Genomic DNA, 20,236 nt, shown 5'->3' with positions numbered 1-20,236 from the left:
CAGAACACAGTCAGAAGAGGAGGGGGTTAAAAGCATGTATCTAAAACTCTCCCAGTAGTAACTATGCAGCGTTTTAGGTTATTGTTAGCTACTTGAAATACGCATTTTGGAAAAAGTCTTTTAGACACACTACACTTAACATGCTTCTCTAAGTGCTGTGAACAGAACATTATCTCAAGAGTGAGTTACCACAAACATCAAGACTGTTAGGATATTCAGGATATGTAAGCCCCAGTATTGAAGTATATGTATTAGACTGCTAACCAAAGATTGGTGTTGTGAATCCACTAGCCACTCCATCGGGGATGAGGCACTCAGTTAGAGCTTGCCAGGACTGGAACCGACCCGAGGGCAGTGGGCACGCAGGTACTGTATATGCGTGTATTCTATGTTCACAGGTGTGTGCGCGCGCTGCACATGTTTTAAAAGATTCAATCTATTAAATATGCATCTGAGAGCTGGACAATGAATAACAGAAAAAAGAATTGACGCCTTTGAGCTGTGGTGTTGGAGAAGAGCGCCGAACATTCCACGGACGGCCAGGAGAACGAACAGGTATGTCTTGGAGAGGGTGCAGCTGGAGTGCTTCTTGGAGGAGAGGATGATGAGGCTTCACCTCACATACTTCAGCCGTGTTGCTAGGAGGGGTCATTCATGGGAGAGGGACAGGATGCTGGGAAGGGTGGAGGGTCGGCAAAGGAGAGGAAGACCCTCAACCAGGTGGACTGATGCGGTGACTGCTGCAATGGTTTCTAGTGTGTCAGGAATATGAGGGTGACACAGGATGGAACAGGGTTCATGAGGTCATTTGTTCACAGGGTCTCTATGAGTCATAGTCGACTCAACGTCACCTGACAACAATAACAACAATATATTAAATATCAACAATTTATTGGGAAGATAAAAAGTTTACAATTCAGAAATTAAATTCACGACTTGGAGCAATTTACTAAATAAACACCAGAGGAAAGGCAAAGGCATGAGACAGTACCTTGGTTTGTATCATTCTCTGTGGAATATTGTTCATGGCATTGGAAAGCCAACCTTCTAGGCTTTTTGCAAAATTTCGAATGGCTTGGGTCAAGGCACCTAAACATTAAAGAATAAAAGGATAATGAAAAAGAGACCAAAGAACATCCACCTGTAGGCTAGAATAAGGAAAACCCACACGTGCAGTATTGGAAATAGTTCAATAATTTTCACTGACCCAGTTAAGGACACTTCAGTAAACATTACTCCTAATTTTGAAGGCATATAAGAATTATATTTTGAGCTTCTCTTTAAAGAAGCTGTTTTATTTCCATACACTTATTTGACATTGTTGGGAAATGAAAACATTAAAGTTACATATACCAGTTGTGAATATACTTATAGAATTTTCTTAGACAAAACAGTCTTTTCATTGATTGTCTGATGCTTTTTTAAACATTATTTTCTTTGTAAATTCTTCATCTTGATTTATTTTTTTTTTACATTCCTAACCTTATTTTTCGGTTTTAGTTAAACAGAAAATAGATGTAAACCTTTCCCCTTTCTCTAGGAACCTGCTTCCAGCATGAACTGGAGTAGTTAATCCACACACACACAAAAAAATAGAAAATGTCTCTCACTCTTGTTAAAAGCAAGGTAAAAATGTTTCTAAAAAGTCTGATTTGAAACTTTTAGATTCCTAGTTCTCCAGCTCACCTGCCTGACAGAGATAAAAGACCAGTCAGATAAGACTGCTACCCTAGAGAATACTAGTCTTAAAATATTCCTAGCAAAGAACAACATGTTTGAAACAATCCATTGTATAATTTTAACCTCTAAGACCAAAAATAGGGAGAGGTCCCTGCAAGCTGACTTTTATGTGGTCAGAAACAGTTCCAGTGATGATACTTTATAAGCAGGGGTCTGTTGACTGTGGATGACCAATCACCCTACAATTCTCTAGTGCAGCAAGCACTTTCAATCAATATTATTTTGCTTCATCTGTGCAGGCTCCACAGGTAGGGGAATTTAATAATTAAGTGTTTGAAACACTCAGAGAATAAAATGAACCTCTGTGGGTGGTATTAAAATGCTCAGTCTCCAAGCAGCCCAGGGAAGTTACATATTATCGCCCAAAGTCCCCAAGAATATTGTTAATGAGAGGATGCAACTCCTTGGCTTTTTCTGTCTGTGATCAAATAATTCAGACACGCTTCTTGATTTTGTTTAAATTAGGGTGGAAATAATTTAACTTACTCAAGCTACACGTGAAATAGAGAAAATGTACTCATCCAATAACCGGGGGAAAGCTTTTCTTCTGTTTATGAAAAAAGATTTACTTACTTAACTGCTCAAACGAGAGAAGAGATTGATATGGCCTAGATTTTAATTAGGAAAAACACTCCTAGCAATGAGAATTATCAACTGGAAATTTCTTGAGATTTTCTTTTGAAATTTCCAGTTTCCCATGTTAGCCAAAAAATTTAAAAAAAAAAAAAAGAAAGAAAGAAAAAGACTTTTCTGTGTATCATGTATTAGGACCATGGAGGGCAGGCATGGATGAAAATGAAAAAGAGTGGAGAAAAAAAAAATTAACAATCCTTTCGAAATGCAGTAACATTTTGTTCAAGATTCCAATTTGGCTATTTGCATTTTCTATTCTGTCCCTAAAGTTAATATATAATAATTTTTAATCTGAAAAAAAAGACTCCAAACAAACAAAAAACCAATAACTTCCCCTCAAGGACAGATAAATGGGACAGAAAAAAAAAAATTTGGATTCTTCTTTTATCCAGATAAATTTTATTCTAAAGAGATCATAAAAGAAAAAAAATCCATTTTGAACATTAAATGTTTTCACCCTGTTTGAGCCTAATTTCATTCTGGGCCACTAGTGTCACCAGTTGTCTTATACAATTCTTTATACTTTAAAAGGGTTCCCCCCCCCCCCCGTTAAGTGTATTTTTGAGTATAGTAGCTTCAATCTGATTTAAATTAGTGTGATGTGCAGACTTTTTTGGGGCTATAAAAAGGGATTCCATCTGGACATAAAATGGTAGAGTGAAGAGCTGGTAGCCAGGAAAGTAAATTCCTTTTTCAACAGAATTGGGTTTGTTCTGTCTGTAGGGATTCATGTAAGATCAAACTTGTGAAGATTGACTGAAAACCTGAATGGATGGCTTGGAATTGAAAGTCTGTTCCAAAGCTGACTTGTCTCGACCCGCTTGAGATGAGGGTGGGGATGTGGACCACCAGAGGATCACCACTATCTGACATGTTTTGTTCTGTTTAACTTTGCTAAGCCTCATTACAATGGGAAGAAAATTACCAAACATGCCCAATAGGGTGGCACATTAATGAATGAACTAATACATGTTGTCATCTCGGAGAAACTATAAAACTGGACTCGTTGGAAATTCCAGAAGCTGCTGTCTAATGACGTGGCAGACACATTCTTTGACAGAATACACTGGTTTCAAAGGGAAAAAAAAAGGTGTAAGACAAATTTCAAGTACTTGGGGTCCCCAAAATCCTGGGCCTTGCATCGACTAAAAATGGACACGTGACTTAAACTGGGGACGTGGTGAGAAAACAGGAGGAGGTTTAGTGATGCTGTCAAAGGAGAAGCCAGAGATTTCAGGACTATGGAGCGAGCACTGATGTTGTTGATTTGCCTCAGAAAAGAAAACCCTCACTGGAATCCTGGATCTCAGGAGGGAGATCACACGTTGGTGGCAAGATGTCAGAGGCTAATGAGCTGCCCTGTGCGGCATCTCTTCGACGCCTCTAGAGATTATCACTGCACAGGGAGCAGGGGGCGGGGGGCCACCGACTGGAGGGAAATCAGATTCTGGAACAGAAATCAGGAGAGAATTGGCACAGAAATTTTCCATGACAACCTCACTGTTTGTCTCTCTTTAGTGAGGAACTTGGTGAAAATCGAGAAGAAAAGTAATGATTGAGGTATTATTGAACCAACCTGATACAGATTCACAAATGTGCCCACGACACTCTGTATAAATCTGTGTCTAAAGATGAATTTTTAGTATGGGGGGAAATAATATGAAAGAACTCATATATTTGCACTGCTGTTTTTCTATTTAGGAAAAAAATATAAATATATACGTATACAGTTTCCTGTACTAAATAAATACTTTCTGGAATAATATAACAGCAGTCATTTGTACAGTGCACTTGAAGGACAATGGGTGCCAATTTCACATGGTAAAGCATTGTTTTCACTTTCTCAGGTCAGTCTGAGCGGCTCATCAAGATTGGGGCAGTGTCATCTCGGCTGCTTCTAACACTGGAGCCCTCAGCAGCGTTTATATTGACACATGCAGAAAATAGTTCTGTTTGCGACAAGGTAGCTTAAAATGCACCATCAATTCAAAAAGTAATCTAACCTATCTGTGCAATTCCTGTTTGCTTCTTTACGGGACTACAATGCTTGTGCGGTTATAGAGATTGTTCTCTCAAAATGCCAGTTAACCATTCCTGTTAATGGAAATAGCCGTTGCACTTTTCTTAACACGATGCTGGTGACAAAGGGAACCTTCTATAAGGGAATTCAACTTCCCTGGAAACCGAGATAAACTCATTTCCAAGCAGAAGCAACTATACAGGAGGCAGGCCTGAGAATTATGGATTTTTACCCCCCAGTAATTTAGGCATTTAAGAAGAGGAGCGATGTTCCCAGGAGAACTAACGAATTCTTATGTGACTGGCCTGGGAGTTCTTGGGGCTTTCTAATCAAAAGGCAAAGAAAAGACTGGAAAACAGAGAAAGACTAACAGTTTCTCCCCCTTTGACTACAGGTTTGCTTGAGGTTGCTTTCCCCTCCCCCTCCCTATCCTCTGGGTTGCCTGTTTTCTCTTCAGCACATGTCAACAAGATCAGAATCACGCCGGGCTGCAAAGCCACTGCCCCAAACCGTCCTGGGTGGAAGGCACGAGAACACAAGCATCCACACTCGTCTGCGTGTAACTTACTAGGAATGGGTCTAAGGACGTCGGGGATGAGGATCTCCACCAGAGCCTGGTACATCCCGTGGTCACAGTTACACATCCATTTCAGGATAGACTCATGTTTGCACAGGGTTATCAGCTTTGCTTTCGGAAGTCGACTTTCTATTTCACTCAGATTGCTGGTGTGAATAAATGTAGCAAATGAATAGATGGCAAATGAGGATAAAAAAAAAAAAGAAAAATGGACTTTAAAAAGAGTTTTAGTTTATCAAATATTACTGAGGGGAGAGGGCACCACCACCACACTGGTGCCATGTGGCCGGATCTACAGGTGTGCGGTGCGCACACTCCCCGGCGGCCTGCACCTTAGTTAGCACTCGGACCAGCAGGGAGGCAGACCAGCTGGGAGACGTGGTCGCTCAGAGGATGGACTGGGAGCGTGGACTGGGGAGAACGAGCCCCCGAGGACAGAGAGGGGAGCGCCCGGCTCGGCCCAGAGCTCCAGGGAGTGGCCGAGGCGTCAGTGTGCGGCCTACTGCCATCCAGGCAGCTTCACAACTGGTATACATGTCTGTGCTTTCATGGCTCCGCCACCTCCCGGCCGTGAGAGCAGCGTGCAGAAGGTGAGCTCTGACCTGGGCTCGGTCATGGTGGTGCCGTCGGGCGGAGTCGAGGGAGAGTAGCGCCAGAATGTTTGCCACAATTTTTCTATCAGGCTAAACTGGAGATTCACAACAACGTCCAATATCGCCTGAAAAACAAAAGGGAGCGGGTGACCTCAGGCTTTCACCTGTGCGGCTGGTGGACAGAGCGGACACAGCAGGGTCTCGACGGCAAAGGTCTCCTTCAGGCTCCCCGTTTGGAGTTGTGGTGAAATGGAGCTCAGTTTGGACAGCAGAAGCTAAGGACACAAAGACGTTGGCTGAGGGGGACAGAAGGGGAAACAGAACCCCTGACACGAAGCGGGGGGACTCGCTCCTCACTTGCCCTCCCTCCCCTCCATTTCTGGCAGGCGTCTCTTCCCCTGCTCTTGCCCCTCACGAGGCCCTCTTCCCCTCAGGCTTGCTGCCTTCCCCCCTTTTTCTAGGCACTTCAGGGTGTAGAAGACAGACTTTGTCACACGAGGCCCCCCCAGCCTGGCCACCCACGAGGATACACTGAGAGGGTGGAGGCGTTTGTGTGTGTCAGACAGAGTGAAGCTCTGGCTCTGAGTGTGGCCACTTTTCCAGGACTCCAGGGTGTTCCCAGGGGTCAGCCTGGCCCCCAGACCAGATGCCCGCCTCTGCACAGGACAGGGGCCCAGCCAGCAGCACAGCCAGCAGCTCGCGCAGGTCTCCTGCTACATCCGGCCCAGGTCTCCTAGAATCCCGGCCTGTCTCCACGTGCTCCTTTAGAGGACTGTCTTAAAGCTACTCCCTCTCCTTTAGGCCCACCTTGCTCTTCTTCCTGAAGTTTTTCACCTCCTAGAACCAGTTTCAAGGAGCCGTGGTGGTGCATTGGTGAAGCACGTGGTTACGAACTGAAAGGCTGATGGTTTGAACCCACTGCTTGCTCCAATGGAGAATGATGTGGCAGCCTGCCACGGGCAAGATTACAGCCTCCAAGCCCCTCGGGACAGTTCCACTCTTGTCCTTCTGGGGTCTGTAAGTTGGCATCAACTCAGCAACAATGGAGGGGAGTAACATTTTTTTAGTTTCAGCAAGGATGTTTTCTTCCCTTTTTTTCCATGAAGTGGAAGCTAAATTCTGCCACTTTCTCCATTAACGTTTGATGATCGAATTTAATTTCACCCTGCCATCCCAATTAGTTTATAAATTTGCCTTAGGATGAAAGCAGGCATAAGACCAGAAAATAACTTGTTTGTACAAAGAACATGCAGTTCTCGGATTAATTCTGAGCATAAAAGACAGATGCAGGCAGTAGAATGTGTTTGATTTTGTCAGCACCAGGGAGGAAGACAGGTAAAGCACTCCTGCTGAGGTGTGCACAGTGACTGGGAGGTAAGAGCAGCACGTGGGGTGTGTACAGTGAGCCGGGAGGTGAGAGCAGCACGTGGGGTGTGCACAGTGACTGGGAGGTGAGAGCAGCACGTGGGGTGTGTACAGTGACTGGGAGGTGAGAGCAGCACATGGGGTGTGCAGTGAGCCGGGAGGTGAGAGCAGCACGTGGTGTGTACAGTGAGCCTGGAGGTGAGAGCAGCACGTGGGGTGTGTACAGTGACCCGGGAGGTGAGAGCAGCACATGGGGTGTGCAGTGACCCGGGAGGTGAGAGCAGCACATGGGGTGTGTACAGTGACTGGGAGGTGAGAGCAGCACGTGGGGTGTACAGTGACTGGGAGGTGAGAGCAGCACGTGGGGTGTACAGTGAGCCGGGAGGTGAGAGCAGCACGTGGGGTGTGTACAGTGACTAGAAGGTGGGAATAGCATGTGGAGTGTGCAGTGAACTGGGAGGTGAGAGCAGCACGTGGGGTTTGCTGTGACCTGGGAGGTGGGAGCCAAGAGCAGCCCCCAGAAGCCCCAGGGAGAATGGCAGGCAAGAGTATTGCCTAGACCAGGGTTCTAACTGTGTGGACCTGGCCCTGGTCCAGAGCCCAGGACAGGGAGTGACTCACACCCTCTACAGAAACACGGAGACAAGTTCAAGTTATTCAACACAATTTGCTTGGGAGCACATTGTGGGAACTATTGTCAGAGGAAGACCCTGGAGAAAGGAGCCATTAGCACCCTCCATGCTCTTAAATATTAGCCCCTCAAAATGCAAAGTTCAAGTCCCGAATAGAAAGGGTGCATTACACTGTCAACTGTGATTTCAACCCAAACTAACCCCACGGGACAGAGCAGAGCTGTGCCATCGGGTTCCTGACGCTGTGACCATGGAAGCACGCTGCCTCTGCTTTCTCCCACAGAGCAGCTCAAACTCAAAACACGCCACCATAGAGTTGGAACTGACCGTCCAGTGGGTTTTCAGGGACTGCAAACCACATGGAAGGAGACTGCCATCTTTCTCCCTCAGCGCAGCTGGGGGATACAACCCCCCAGAGGTGCCACCTTTGGGTCAGCACAAGTACTTCCCATGGAGAGGCCAGCAGATCCCCCGGTCGGCCGACGAGTTCAGGAGATCAGCCTGTCAGTTGGCAGCCCAACATGTAACCTCCAGCACCTCCAGGACTCCTTTCCAGGCTCACAGTGTTGGTTATTCTGGCAAAATCCCCAGCCTTTTCATTGGACAGACCATTACTGCTGCTTTCTCAACTGTAACTCAGGGCGCACTGCAGAGAGGCACTAAAAGTGTGAGGCAGCTTCCCAACCTTTCCTAAGACCCTCTGTCCATAAGATGACTGTGGAAGCGCTGGGCACATGTCAGAACAAAGAAAAAGGCGGTCTCAGCCAGGCGAGTAGAAAATGACTCTCATTTCTTAACACACATAGCTAGTGACACTTAGAAGATACCTTTGATAAACAAATGGTGGAAATTCCAAACAGTCCCAAGCCACTATGAATATATGTATATGGAAATACAAGTGCACATGACTGTAAGGTCATTTCCTCACATACACTTGCTTGCATTTATGTGTACACATGTTTGTTTGTGCTGCAAATACATCCACTTCTATAGCATATCATGGAAAGGGTAGAAACTTGTAGGACCAGGGGCCTTAGGGCCCCAGCCCTGGGGACAACTTAACCAGTTAGTGTAACATAGTTCTATAAAGAGACTGAATTTGGTAAGTTGCCTCAACAGTCTTAAGAGCTGTGAGTAGCCATCTAAGATCCAGCTATGGGCCTCGCATCCTGCAGACCAATCTGTGGATTAAAAGCCCACTCGAATTACCACCTCCTCAAACCTGAAACCAGAGGAGTTACACAGTGCCCAGCAACAAACGCTGACTGTTCTGACTGGGGCATGATGGAAAGTCCTGGGTAGAAGGTAAGAAAACCATGGAACAAGACCTATTGGACTGAAAGAGAACAGAGGAATCTCCACGATTATCACCCTGGGTATCTTCTGAGTTGGAACTGAAGCTATCTTTCTAGTCACCCTTCAGAGATTGGCTGACCAAATAAACAACATCATCTGGGAGCAATGTGCTCTCTCAACTGATGAACTACATGTGACCAGCTGGTAAACATTTACCCCAAAACAAAGGTGAGGAGGCAAGGCGGCAAAGGGAAGCTAGATGAAAGGAAACAGGATCAACAGTACGAAAAGTGTAACCAACGTCAATGCATAAAAATGTTTAAAGGGGAATCTGATGTATTGTGCAACCTTGAACTAAAACACAATAAAATATTTTACTCATGGTATTAACAATAAAAATATATTTTTTATTAATGAAGTGATATTTATAAAAATAGTTAAAGGCATATCTTACTTGAGGTACAAGCTTTAGATGAGTATTTTATTAATGAAAATGTTGTTTTTGTTGTGTGCTGTCGAGTCAGAACCAACCCACACTTGACCTTCCCAGCAGGTTTTCAGAGGCAGTAAACCACATGAAATAAAACTGCCTGTCTTCCTCCTGTGGAGCAACTGGTGAATTCGAACCATTTACCTTTGGACTGCCAACACAGCTCCTTACCACGAGGTCACCAGCGCTTCCCATTAATAAATAAAATTTGCTAATAATAAAGTATATTTTTTTTATTTAAAGGGGAATTGATTTATTGAGTAAATGTTCTCCTAAAACACAATAAATTATTATTTATTCACTCTTTAAAGAAGTTAGAGGGCTGTGAGTAGAATCCCTGCGTTATCTACTGTGAAAATGTACAATGGTGCCGCTATTATGGAATTCAGGGACAATTATTCAAAACGACCACGTGACTCATCAATTCCACTCCTAGGGAATTCTATTCATCCAAGAAATGTCAAAGGTGGGATGTGAACAGACACCGAAACACCAATGTTCAAAACAGCTGAAAAGTGGAAGCAAACGAAGAGTCCATCCACAGATGTCTGGATAAAAAGAACGTGGGAGGTGCATGCAATGGGCCAGAATTCAACCATAAAGAAAAAGAAAATTCTGCCCATGCTATGACATGGATGAACTTTTAAAACATTACGTTAAATAAGTCAGACTCAAAAGGATAAGTATTACAAAATCTTTCTTCTATGACATGTCTCGAATAGAGACCACACTTTACTGGTGGTTACCAGGGACAGGGACTGGGAGGAGTGGGTACATGGATGTCGAATTTTTGTCTGGACTGATGTAAAACTGCACATGAATAGGGTGATGAATGTATCTCAAAGCCCACTGTCATCACGTTGATACCTTAGAGCGAACCTCCATCAATTTCCAAAGTTGTAAAATCTACAGGAAGACACTGCCTATTTTCTCCCATAGAGTGACAGGTAGATTCGAACTGCTGACACTTTGGTGAGCAGACCAACGTGTTACAAACTATGACACCAGGACTCTTAAGCACAGCAGAGTCGGGTGAAAGTAAATGCAATAAATTCAGTGCTAGAGATTGGTTTTGGTTAAGATGGAAAAGTTCTGCTACATGGATTTCACCAAAATAAAATTTAGGCAAATAACCACAAAACAGCTAAACCAGGTATATTTCAAAATATTTCTTTTAAAAATAAACGCAAGTTAAAGATTTTAGAGCATCTTAAGTGTAGTATCATTCAAATAAAATAATCCCAAATAACTTTTGAAAAGGACTTTCATATCAGCCTTATTTAAGATAGTTCTACAAATGAATAAAACATTCCTTCATTTGTCCACCCACTTACAAATATGTTCAGACTAGAATATAGGAACAAACACAGGTTAAAATAGTCCATATTCTGCAGGCTGAGAGGAAATGGCTGTTTACAAGACCACATTAAGACTCGGGAAACTGCCCTGTCAAAGTTCAGAAGTTAGACAGGAAAAAGGAATCCACATCCACTTTTATATATGTCCCTCTGCCCCATCAGAGATGGCATGAACTTTGGCATAACCTGAGAACTCTAACATAAGTACGAGTTATGTCTTTTCCTGCACAGATCATTTACTATTATGTCTGTATCTATTTCTCAAGCTCAAACTCATTGCTATCAAGGTGGAACTGATGCATAGCTAACCCTCCAGTGAGTTTTCAGAGGTTGCAAATGTCACAAGAGGAGACCGTCCACCTTCTTCCTGCAGAGCAGCTGTTGGATTCAAGCTGCCTGCCTTTGGGCTGCCAGTGCCAACTCCTTACTTACTAGGGCACCAGAGGGGAGCATATTTATTTCTGAAAATTTGTTATGCTAACGAAAGTTTTACAATGCAAATTACATCATAATCATATTGGAGGAATTTGTCACTTGAATAATCTCCGTGCATGTTCTCTAGCATATAGTCATGCTCCCAATTATACAGGTGTAGGTTGCTTTTACAAGGGGTCTTGGGGTTAAATGCTGGGCTGCTAAGGAAAAGTTAAACAGTTCAAGACTACCAGATGCTCCTCAAGAGAAAGAGGCAGTGTGCTTCCTTAATGACTCAAGGCCTTGGGAGTTCTATGGGACATTTCTATTGTGGCTGCTACAGTCACCAAGAGTGGAATCCACGCGATGGTGGTGGAGTCGTTTGTTTTTAGGTTGTTTTTGTGTAAAGCAGGGCCCGTTTTAATGTACGGGAACTGCTTAGGGAACCTGAGCAGAACTTTACAGGATACACTGGGAGATGTAGAAATGACTAATTTCCAGATGTAATGGTCCCTGCAGACACTCTCCAGTATTGGAAAAAGCATATTCAAAAAGCATATAAAAACTCGAGAACAAATTAACAGGCTGCGTAGAGGAAAACAGGGGCACATGCGGTGTTCGAAAGGCCAGAAGCTGCCGCTGGTGGTTAATAACGTGGCACTCTTGACCAGCGCTCGGGCTTCCTCAAGCAGCTCTCCGTTCTGGAGAGAAAAGCCACCTGGGAGGGTTGTGAGTGAGCACTCCTGAGCCCACTACATTGGCAACGGATGGGGGTCTGCCCACGAAATCCCAAGGACCACCTTTATCTCCAAAGCAGATCATAAATGTCCCTGAAATAAAGTTACCTGTGGTCTAAATCGAATCTTCTGCCCAAAGGAGAGGCACGTGGGAGAACTTAGGACAACTCATTACCCCCTTTCACCAGAGGACAAGGAGCTCTGAGGCTGGGTGTCTATTAATTGGGCGGCTGGCGTTCCAGGAGAAAGACATGCCAACCTCCCCGTAGGGATAAAGGTCTGGGCAGCCTTCTGGGGAAGCGGTTCTCTGGTGCACAAAGATCACTGTGCAATGAGCTGGGATGGACCTGATGCCACCACCAGGTGAGCTGCAGGTGCAAGACTAGAGAGCTCGCTGGGAACGATCCACGCTGGAAGGGGAGGCTTGCAAGGGAGGAAGAGATGGGTGGAAAACTCCCACGCAAACCTTGTTTTGTGCTCTTGAGCCGATTCTGAGTCCAGGTGACCCTGGGGGACAGAACAGAACCGCCTGCCGCATGGGGCTTCTGAGGCTGCAGTCTTTGTGGGGACAGAATGCCAGAGTCATTGGCTGATTTTGAACTACCGACTTTTTGATTACACGTCGGGCACTTAAACCATCACACCACCAGGACTCCACCAAAACCTTCATGAATCACAAAAATAAGATAAAATAAGCATAACTAGAGCTTCAGTGATCTGGGTGAGGAACATCTAATGTACTTTCTTAAACATCCCCAGAAATTCTTTTTTAATAGAAAGGCATGCTTCCCAGGCAAAAGGTAGAAAGGATATACTTAAAACGGCATCTCTCTGTCTTGACTCAGGTCACGGAGTTCTCTACACAAATGTGGTCATTGGGAACATCCTACCAGAGATGAGAGTACATGATCTTTCCACTCAAATGAGATGCTACACGCACTGTTTAGCATCATTCCCCCTTCTTAACATTAAATCCTGGAGACTGTGCCTTAGTAGGAAATGGAAAGTTGCCTCCTACTGTTAATGGCTGTATAGTATTCCATTCTCACAAAAAGCACTGCTCTAATTCCTATGAGACCCTGAAGTTATAACCAATTATAAGCAACACATTTAATAAAAAAAATAAACACAGTGAAAATCACAATGCCACAAGCGCCTTGTGCAAACTCACATATAAGTATATTTGCAGATAAACATTCCCATGTGAACTGCAGAATCAAAGAATTCATATTAGAAAAAGATGAAGCCGAAAATGTATTTCCTGCTTTTTACACCTCTACACTGAGGCAACAAGAAAGAAGAAAAACTAATTTATTAGCGCTTACAGAAACGAGAACTAACTTCATCTGTCCTCCAAGAATAAGCCTCGTTGCAGTATTTTAGCAAGTTGTCTGGCCAAGCTTGGTGTGTGCCCATGCTATGTTTGAAAAGACTCACCTCACAGTGCTCTCGATAAAGACTTTGCAGTGACTTGATATCCTCGAAGGTAGTGCCATCTGGCAGAGAAGAGATTTCAACTTCTCCAAACTCTGGGAGGGCTCGAGATGCATCTGTTACCATGACAACATGACAGAAAAAAAGTAATTGAGGATGGTGCCAATTACAAATTAATGAGGGAAAGTTTAAGAAGGCTAAAAAGGAAAAGAAAATTCCAGGTCAGCGGTCCAGTGAGCAAAGGCTTTTCACATTAGTATTTTGCAAGAGAAATTTAGCAGCGGCAGCAGCAGAGAAAGCAAGCCTTATCAACAGCTTGTCCGGAGCATTTAAGCAGAGGGAACATCCCTAAAAATATTGTGGAGACTGTACTGTCCTTACAATTATACTGGAAAGATCATATCACAATGTCTCTCAAAATAAGACTTTCTTGACAGAAAGGTATCTCGAGTTTGCTGGTGACACGTTTTAGTTTTCTCTTATATGTTATTTAAAAAAGTAAAAAAGGAATAAATCTAGCCTTAAACCTGATATGTGCATATCTCTTATATAATCATAAGATGAAAGAACTATAAACAAAGAATATGACAAAAATAACACTAACCGTCACGGTTCAATGTGTGGGATGCTGGTGTTCTATCAGTAAGTACATTGTCCCCTGGGACACGATATGGAACTGGCTGCCTGGACACAGGAACAGGCGGGTGGACCTGTTCTGACCCTCACTGCTCGTCCCTATTCACAGAGCATCTGGACATCACATGGCCGCCCCTTGGGATGAAGGAGACATGTACAGAGCCAGTCTCTGCCTTCTCTTCAGCTGCTTTGCAGAGTTAATGCAAGGCCGTGTCTGTGTTTGAATCTATGATTAGCAAGGCACCAAAGGGGCTTGCATTGCTTCTGGGTGATAAAGGAAATGCTTTGTTCTTCCAAGATCATAAATGAAATAACAACTCATCATCACCAATAATAATAATGTCACTATTCTTACTGAGAGCTCAAGAGTCCCCATGAATTGACTTAAGTCTATTAGGTGGGGCATCACTACCACAGCTATTTTGCCCGAGTATTGACAGTGAGCTGATAACCAATAAGAATTGTGTCTGTCAGAAAGCCCACACAGACATGTAAATACGTGTATGCACACACACACAAAGACGCATACACACATGCACGCTACGACAACTTCTACTCCTCTCAATCTGTGCATGGAAGTGATACACACTGGCCTCTAGAACACCTGCCCATCACAGTGCCCGTCACAGTGCTGGCCCTGCATCTTTGGCTCTGGCGGGAAAATGACGTTCCACATTCTACTCTTTTAATAACAAGAACTGTGCACCATCCACCGAATTATAAGCACTGAAAGTACTGGGTCTGTGACCAAGTCAAGAGAGTAAACTGAACCATGAACGTCTGACATCACGTTTCTCCACCGAGGCTGTAAGTACATCCAATTCCACACACAGAAAAGAATTCATTTTGGCAACTGAAGTTCCTACTGAAAATACACACAATACAATTTTGATCTCAGAAGCCCAATGAATATAAATTCTGGAAAAAAAAAGTATGATAGCAATGAGTACTGTGTCCTCAACGCATATGTATTTAAAAATCCTAAACAGCTTGAGATTAAAACTTAAAAAAAGCTCTAGTTAACATGAAAAAGTAGGTACGAACTCGAAGTATCATATGATGCGCTTAGCTCCAGCACAGACACAAAAAACTTTCCATGAGATTACCATCTGTAATAAGTTACTGCACTTGGAGAAAAGATCACTTTCAAGTTGCTCTGCTTTTGAAATTCTGACAGCATTAGGATTTGCGCCTCAAACTTGACTGAGAGGCGTTCCACTCTAACATACCTAAGAACTGTTGATGGTGTTGACTTTGGGCAATGACAGTTTGCTCAACAGATGCGCCTGTCTGCTGGCCACTTCCTGCAAAACCATCGGCGACCCCATCCACTTTCTGCATAGGCTTGTACCTGAAAATATTAGATGGAACAAAAACAAATACACCAAATTATTTCTTGCATTTTGGGGGTAATACCCCAAACTCTCAAGGCATGCATCCTTATTCTGTCATCTTTATTGGCTCAAGACACTGGATTTTTTTTCTTTTCTTTTTCTTTGACAGTCTCATGTGTAAATTTTGGAAACTCTAGAAATTTACCTAAGAATGAATGAAGTATTTCTTTGTATAGCGGCAGCAAGGTTGTACATAGTGAGAGTTTTAACACAAAGGGTCAGTGTTGTTTTGAAGGTTCAATGTATCAAGATGGCAACATTTTAAGGAAGTTGGAACTTCTACCTGAACTAAGTCAAAGGCTCAAGGCCCAAGAAATTTAATGAAGGGATTTCTGTTAATTAATATATCCGCTATGTGACTCGCTCTATATCATCTGCCATTCTGTTCCCCTTACAGCCTAAGGCTTCCCTCACACATTTTCAGTCACCTCCATGGACTCTATCCATGTATGTGCCAATACAAAGAACGGTAAGTACCAGTGTGGCTAAATCCATTTTTATTTATGATCCAGACTTGATCAAAGTATGAAAGCCAAATTTAAACAAAAGAATTCAGTCATAGTTATGCATTTATGTTTAGATCCTGGCCACATGCGAGTATGCCTGTTCCATACTGCTAAGACAGAGAAATGGGTGTCACCAGCATGAATAAGGCAAGACGACTTGGGAGAAGAACCCTGACATAGGAACGACAAACAGAAAACAAGAAATGAGTAAGGCTTCCTTTTCTAAGATTGCTTATTTGATCATTTTTAGAAATTTGGAAATAACAGGTAAGTCTAAAGAAAAGAAACATCTTAGTATTTTGGGCGTGTTGCTAGATGAGGCTATGGCTTTGAGAGGGATGTGATGCTTGGAAAGGCGGAGGGTCAGCAAAGGAGAGGGAGACCCTCAACCAGGTGGACCGACACAGTGACTGCCGCAATGGGCTCTCTCGTGCGTCAGGCAGCGTGAGGACGGCGCAGGCTAGGACAGGGTGCAGACCTGGTGCTCCTGGGGTGGCTGTGCGTCATACTCATCTCTACAGCACCTGACAACTGTTCACACTTTTCTGTGTGTTTGTCCTTTCATCCATCCCAACGCTCACCATCAACCACCAGATTCCACCAACAGCACCAGAAGTCAACTGCATCGCTCACCTGGCGTCACTATGGGCAGCTGGGTCTGTACTATGCGGACAGATGAGGCACAAAGGTACCTGCACTCTAGCAAAGGTATCAGCCGGAGGGACCTCGTGGCATGACGCTGACTTATGCTCAGGCGGCTTCAGGAAATGGTTCACTCTTGAAGCGCGAGAATCTTCACTTAGATAAATGAAACCTCCAGGAAGATTGCAAAGTCACACATAATGATAGCCCCACTTACTTCTTATAGAAATGGCCTCACAGAGAATTACGGGAATGAAAACAAGGAAAAGTGAAGTGGGGTGAGGAGGCTGCAACATCTCTCAAGCTTATGGTAATAATTTCAGTGATGACCTCTCATCACCCATATGCTGGTTGCTATTTTTTTTTTCCTCTCCAAGCTACAAAATAACTCAAAGCTGCTCTTTTATTTAATAGAAAGACCATCTGGAAAAGCACTTTTCAATTAGGGCCCTACTAGAAAATGCCAGAAAAGTTATCACCGAGATGCACTTAGAAGAGCCATTTGTGAAAAATTGAACATTTTCCAGTTTTTTCCTCCCGAAAGAACCAGCTTAGAGAGGCCAAGAAGCCTCATGTAGGAATTCTGAGTGCGGTGAGGCACCAGCCACTCTGCTCTGACAGACACGAGGGCACTTACGCTTCCTTCACCGAGGGGACTTTCTCGACAAGATTCGGTTATCCCAGGAAACATTAGATTTTGACCTCCATTTTTCCATCTATGAAATTTCCTATCACTTATAAAAGAGATTGGTTTATGTTAATGGAGTTTGGGAGTCACACAGTTAAAACAATGGGTTTAAAAAATGTGAAATTTATTTTAAGAAGAAAAAAATGCTAGTAATATATCAAGTTTTAATGCAGATTATTAAGTATGGGATGATATATGAAGAGATTCTCAGCTTTGCTTTGCCAACCTGCCTTTGTCCTGTAGAACCCGATACATGTGCTAAATGAATTGAAAAAGGAAGTAGAATTTGGTTCAAAAGAACCGTACTGAGTGGGAAGCCCAGATTCCTCCAGGTCAGTGGTGTAGAAGTAAATCCACACCACAAAAGGCTGTCTTTCTCTTAAGAAAAAAAAAAATTCTATTTCCTCCCTAGGTAAGCAATTTTTATTGTGCTTGTTGTGAACTGTGGGATTGGAACTGATCAGAACCAACCCTCCCACAGATTTTCAGAGGCAATAAATCACACGGGAGATCACCCATCTTTCTCCCATGAAGCAGCTGGTGGATTTGAACCACGGTTCTTTAGGTTGCCAGCGTTACTCCTTAACATTAAGCTACCAGAGATCCCTAAACTACTTTCAAAGTATAAATAAATGTCTTAATATGGGTGGATGGATGGATGAAGGAATGTGTGAGGTAAGTGCCATTAACAAACCTTAACATTAATAACATTAATAAACCTTAACAAACTTTCCCCTGCCATTAATAAATCTTAACAAACAAGTCAGTTCAATAATTTATTAAGTATTCTGTCTAAGGCACCCAACGGTGTGGTCTGGTAGGTCTGTAGAACTGTTCTAAAATGCTTTTTAAATATTTTACTGACTTGTAGGATGGGCTAACATTTTCTTTCATTCTGGCTGAATTTAGCTGGCCTCACTTTCATTACTAAAACGGATCTATTATACTTATTCTAATTATACCTCTCTGTCTCATTACCAAATAGTCACTATAGATGCCACACTGTAAACAACGGGATAGAGTTCTATTTTAAAACAAAATAAAAACAAAACCCCTCTGTTGGGTCCATTTAAAAGCTGAACTTGTTAGTAGTTAAGATACCCTCCGCTTAATCCTCATTTAATTGGCAAATTCATGATCTCTGAGTACTTTTTCTTGTAGTAGATCCTTAAGCTCCTGAGTTGTGTGTGTGCCAAGAAAGACCTGCATGGTCTCAAAAGAAGAAACAGTACTTGGTTGCAAAATCAGTGAGAGGCAAATGATAATTTTAACAGCTTGCAACTCCATGGGCAATCAAAGCTGAAGTTGTTAATGATTAAGAAATCAAAGAAACACTAATGTTTTAATAGCCGAGTGTATGCATGAAAGCTGCCGCTAACACGGAGAGGGGGAAAATGATTAGGCATCTTCCCCACGGGGTTAGTCAGAGCTGTTATTTAGGACGTGGCCAGTCGTTACCCTACTGTAAAGCAGGATCTCATTCTGTCAACAATTCCACATGCACAGAAACCGAGGCACACTAGTGAAGGCAATGAATGGTAGCTGTAGTTACCGTCACATTCAACTAACAGCACCCTGGGAAAAAAGATTTTCAGCAGATGAAGTGAATAATTTGAAAAAGTCCCTTTGAAGCAGCCAAATGATATGCACATAAAATACAAAATACAGAGTTGTCAAGATGTCTAACACTCTAGACATTGTATGATTATTTTGTTTGTACAGTGTTGGGCTCCCCACTGGGTCATGAGGCTACTATTTTCTAAATGAATGTCAAGGTCGCGGATCATGATCGAGGAGCTGTGGTGGCACTGCCTGGAGGAGCTGTGCTGTTAGCAAAAGGCCATGGCTCTTCGGTGGTTCGAATCCCCTGGAGGCTGTGGGGGACAGAGCTGGCATCTCCCCTAGGCACCTTTTTACAGCGTTGGAAAATGCACTGGAGGGGCAGCTGGGAGTCGGTTCTGACCGCACAGCAAAGAACTGGCGTTTGAATTGCTGGATCCTGTCCTAACCCTGAAGGCTAAATCCTGGCGCTTATTGATCATTAGTACAGTTAGAACCACCTGCTTCTACCAAGACTGAACTGCTCTTTGAATAAACGAGTTCAGAAAGTCTTTAGACCTGATGTTTAAAATGAACCACAGGATCTCAACATGAACGGACCACAAAGACAACGGCGCCTGCGTAGTATCCCATGCTTTCAAAGTGAGAAGGCATCCCTTGATGCCACTCTGACTGTGACCATCCAGGAATACACCCAGTGCTGTCAGGACAGCTGTGGCTCATGAGACCCTCCACTGGGGTTCCGAGGCTGTACGTCTCTGAGCAGGAAACTGCCCACCCTTCTGTTGTGGAGAAGCTGCTGAATTCCAACTGATGGCTTTTCAGTTAACGCCCAACACAGTGTTGGACTGTGTTGCCAGGGCTCCTTGTGAATGTCCAGAATACCTCTAGATTATGAATAATCTCTACGTTGTTGAGGAAGCTCTAGTGGTTTAGTGGTAAGAAACTGTGCTGTCAATGCAAAGGTGGTTGTTGTTGTGATTGTGTACCATACAGCTGGAACCAACACAGAGCTGACCCTCCCTTGGGTTTTCAGAGGCAGTAAATCACATGGGAGGAGACTGCCCATCCTTCTCCCACGGAGTAGCTGGTGGCCTCGAACCGTAGGCCTTCAGGATTGCAGCACAGCTTCTCGCCATTAGGCCACCAGAGCTCCCTAATGTAAAGGTTATTGTTGTTGCTGTTACGTGCCATAGAGTCATAGAAGACCCAGAGCAACCCGATGAACCAAAGTCTTGAACGCAAATCTTTCATCTTTTCTCCAAGTTCATAGAATTTCTGGAGACAAGCTTATTTTTTTTGGAAGTGGCTGCCACTCCTGTTTCCAAGCCTTTTTTTATTCGAGAGATTCACAAAAGTACACGGTTCAAATTCACCAGAAGCTGTGTGGAGAAAGACGGGTAATCTTCTCCCATGCGAATGACTACATCTGAGAACCTGCTAGAGAGCCAGGTCTGGGTTAGTCCACACCCGACAGTACACCTACACCACCACCACCACCGCCGCCACCGCCACCACCAC

General features: G+C 43.6%; 1 protein-coding gene across 1 annotated transcript in view; it reads right to left on the bottom strand.

Moving 5' to 3' along the window:
• Positions 1–20,236, bottom strand: part of RFX3 (regulatory factor X, 3 (influences HLA class II expression)) — a 174,290-nt gene that overhangs the window by 45,437 nt on the left and 108,617 nt on the right. The window contains exons 7-11 of the mRNA XM_006881317.1: positions 15,155–15,276; positions 13,293–13,405; positions 5,573–5,688; positions 4,962–5,116; positions 992–1,089 (exon numbers count right to left, since the gene is read on the bottom strand). Coding sequence (XP_006881379.1) covers positions 992–1,089; positions 4,962–5,116; positions 5,573–5,688; positions 13,293–13,405; positions 15,155–15,276 — 604 coding nt within the window. The remainder of the gene's footprint in view (positions 1–991; positions 1,090–4,961; positions 5,117–5,572; positions 5,689–13,292; positions 13,406–15,154; positions 15,277–20,236) is intronic.

Source organism: Elephantulus edwardii, unplaced genomic scaffold, assembly GCF_000299155.1.
Source record: "Elephantulus edwardii isolate Elephantulus edwardi_28Jun2011 unplaced genomic scaffold, EleEdw1.0 scaffold00014, whole genome shotgun sequence".
Classification (NCBI taxonomy): Eukaryota; Metazoa; Chordata; class Mammalia; order Macroscelidea; family Macroscelididae; genus Elephantulus; species Elephantulus edwardii.
Note: the sequence above shows the minus strand (reverse complement) of the source record. Positions and strands in the feature narration are given on the sequence as shown.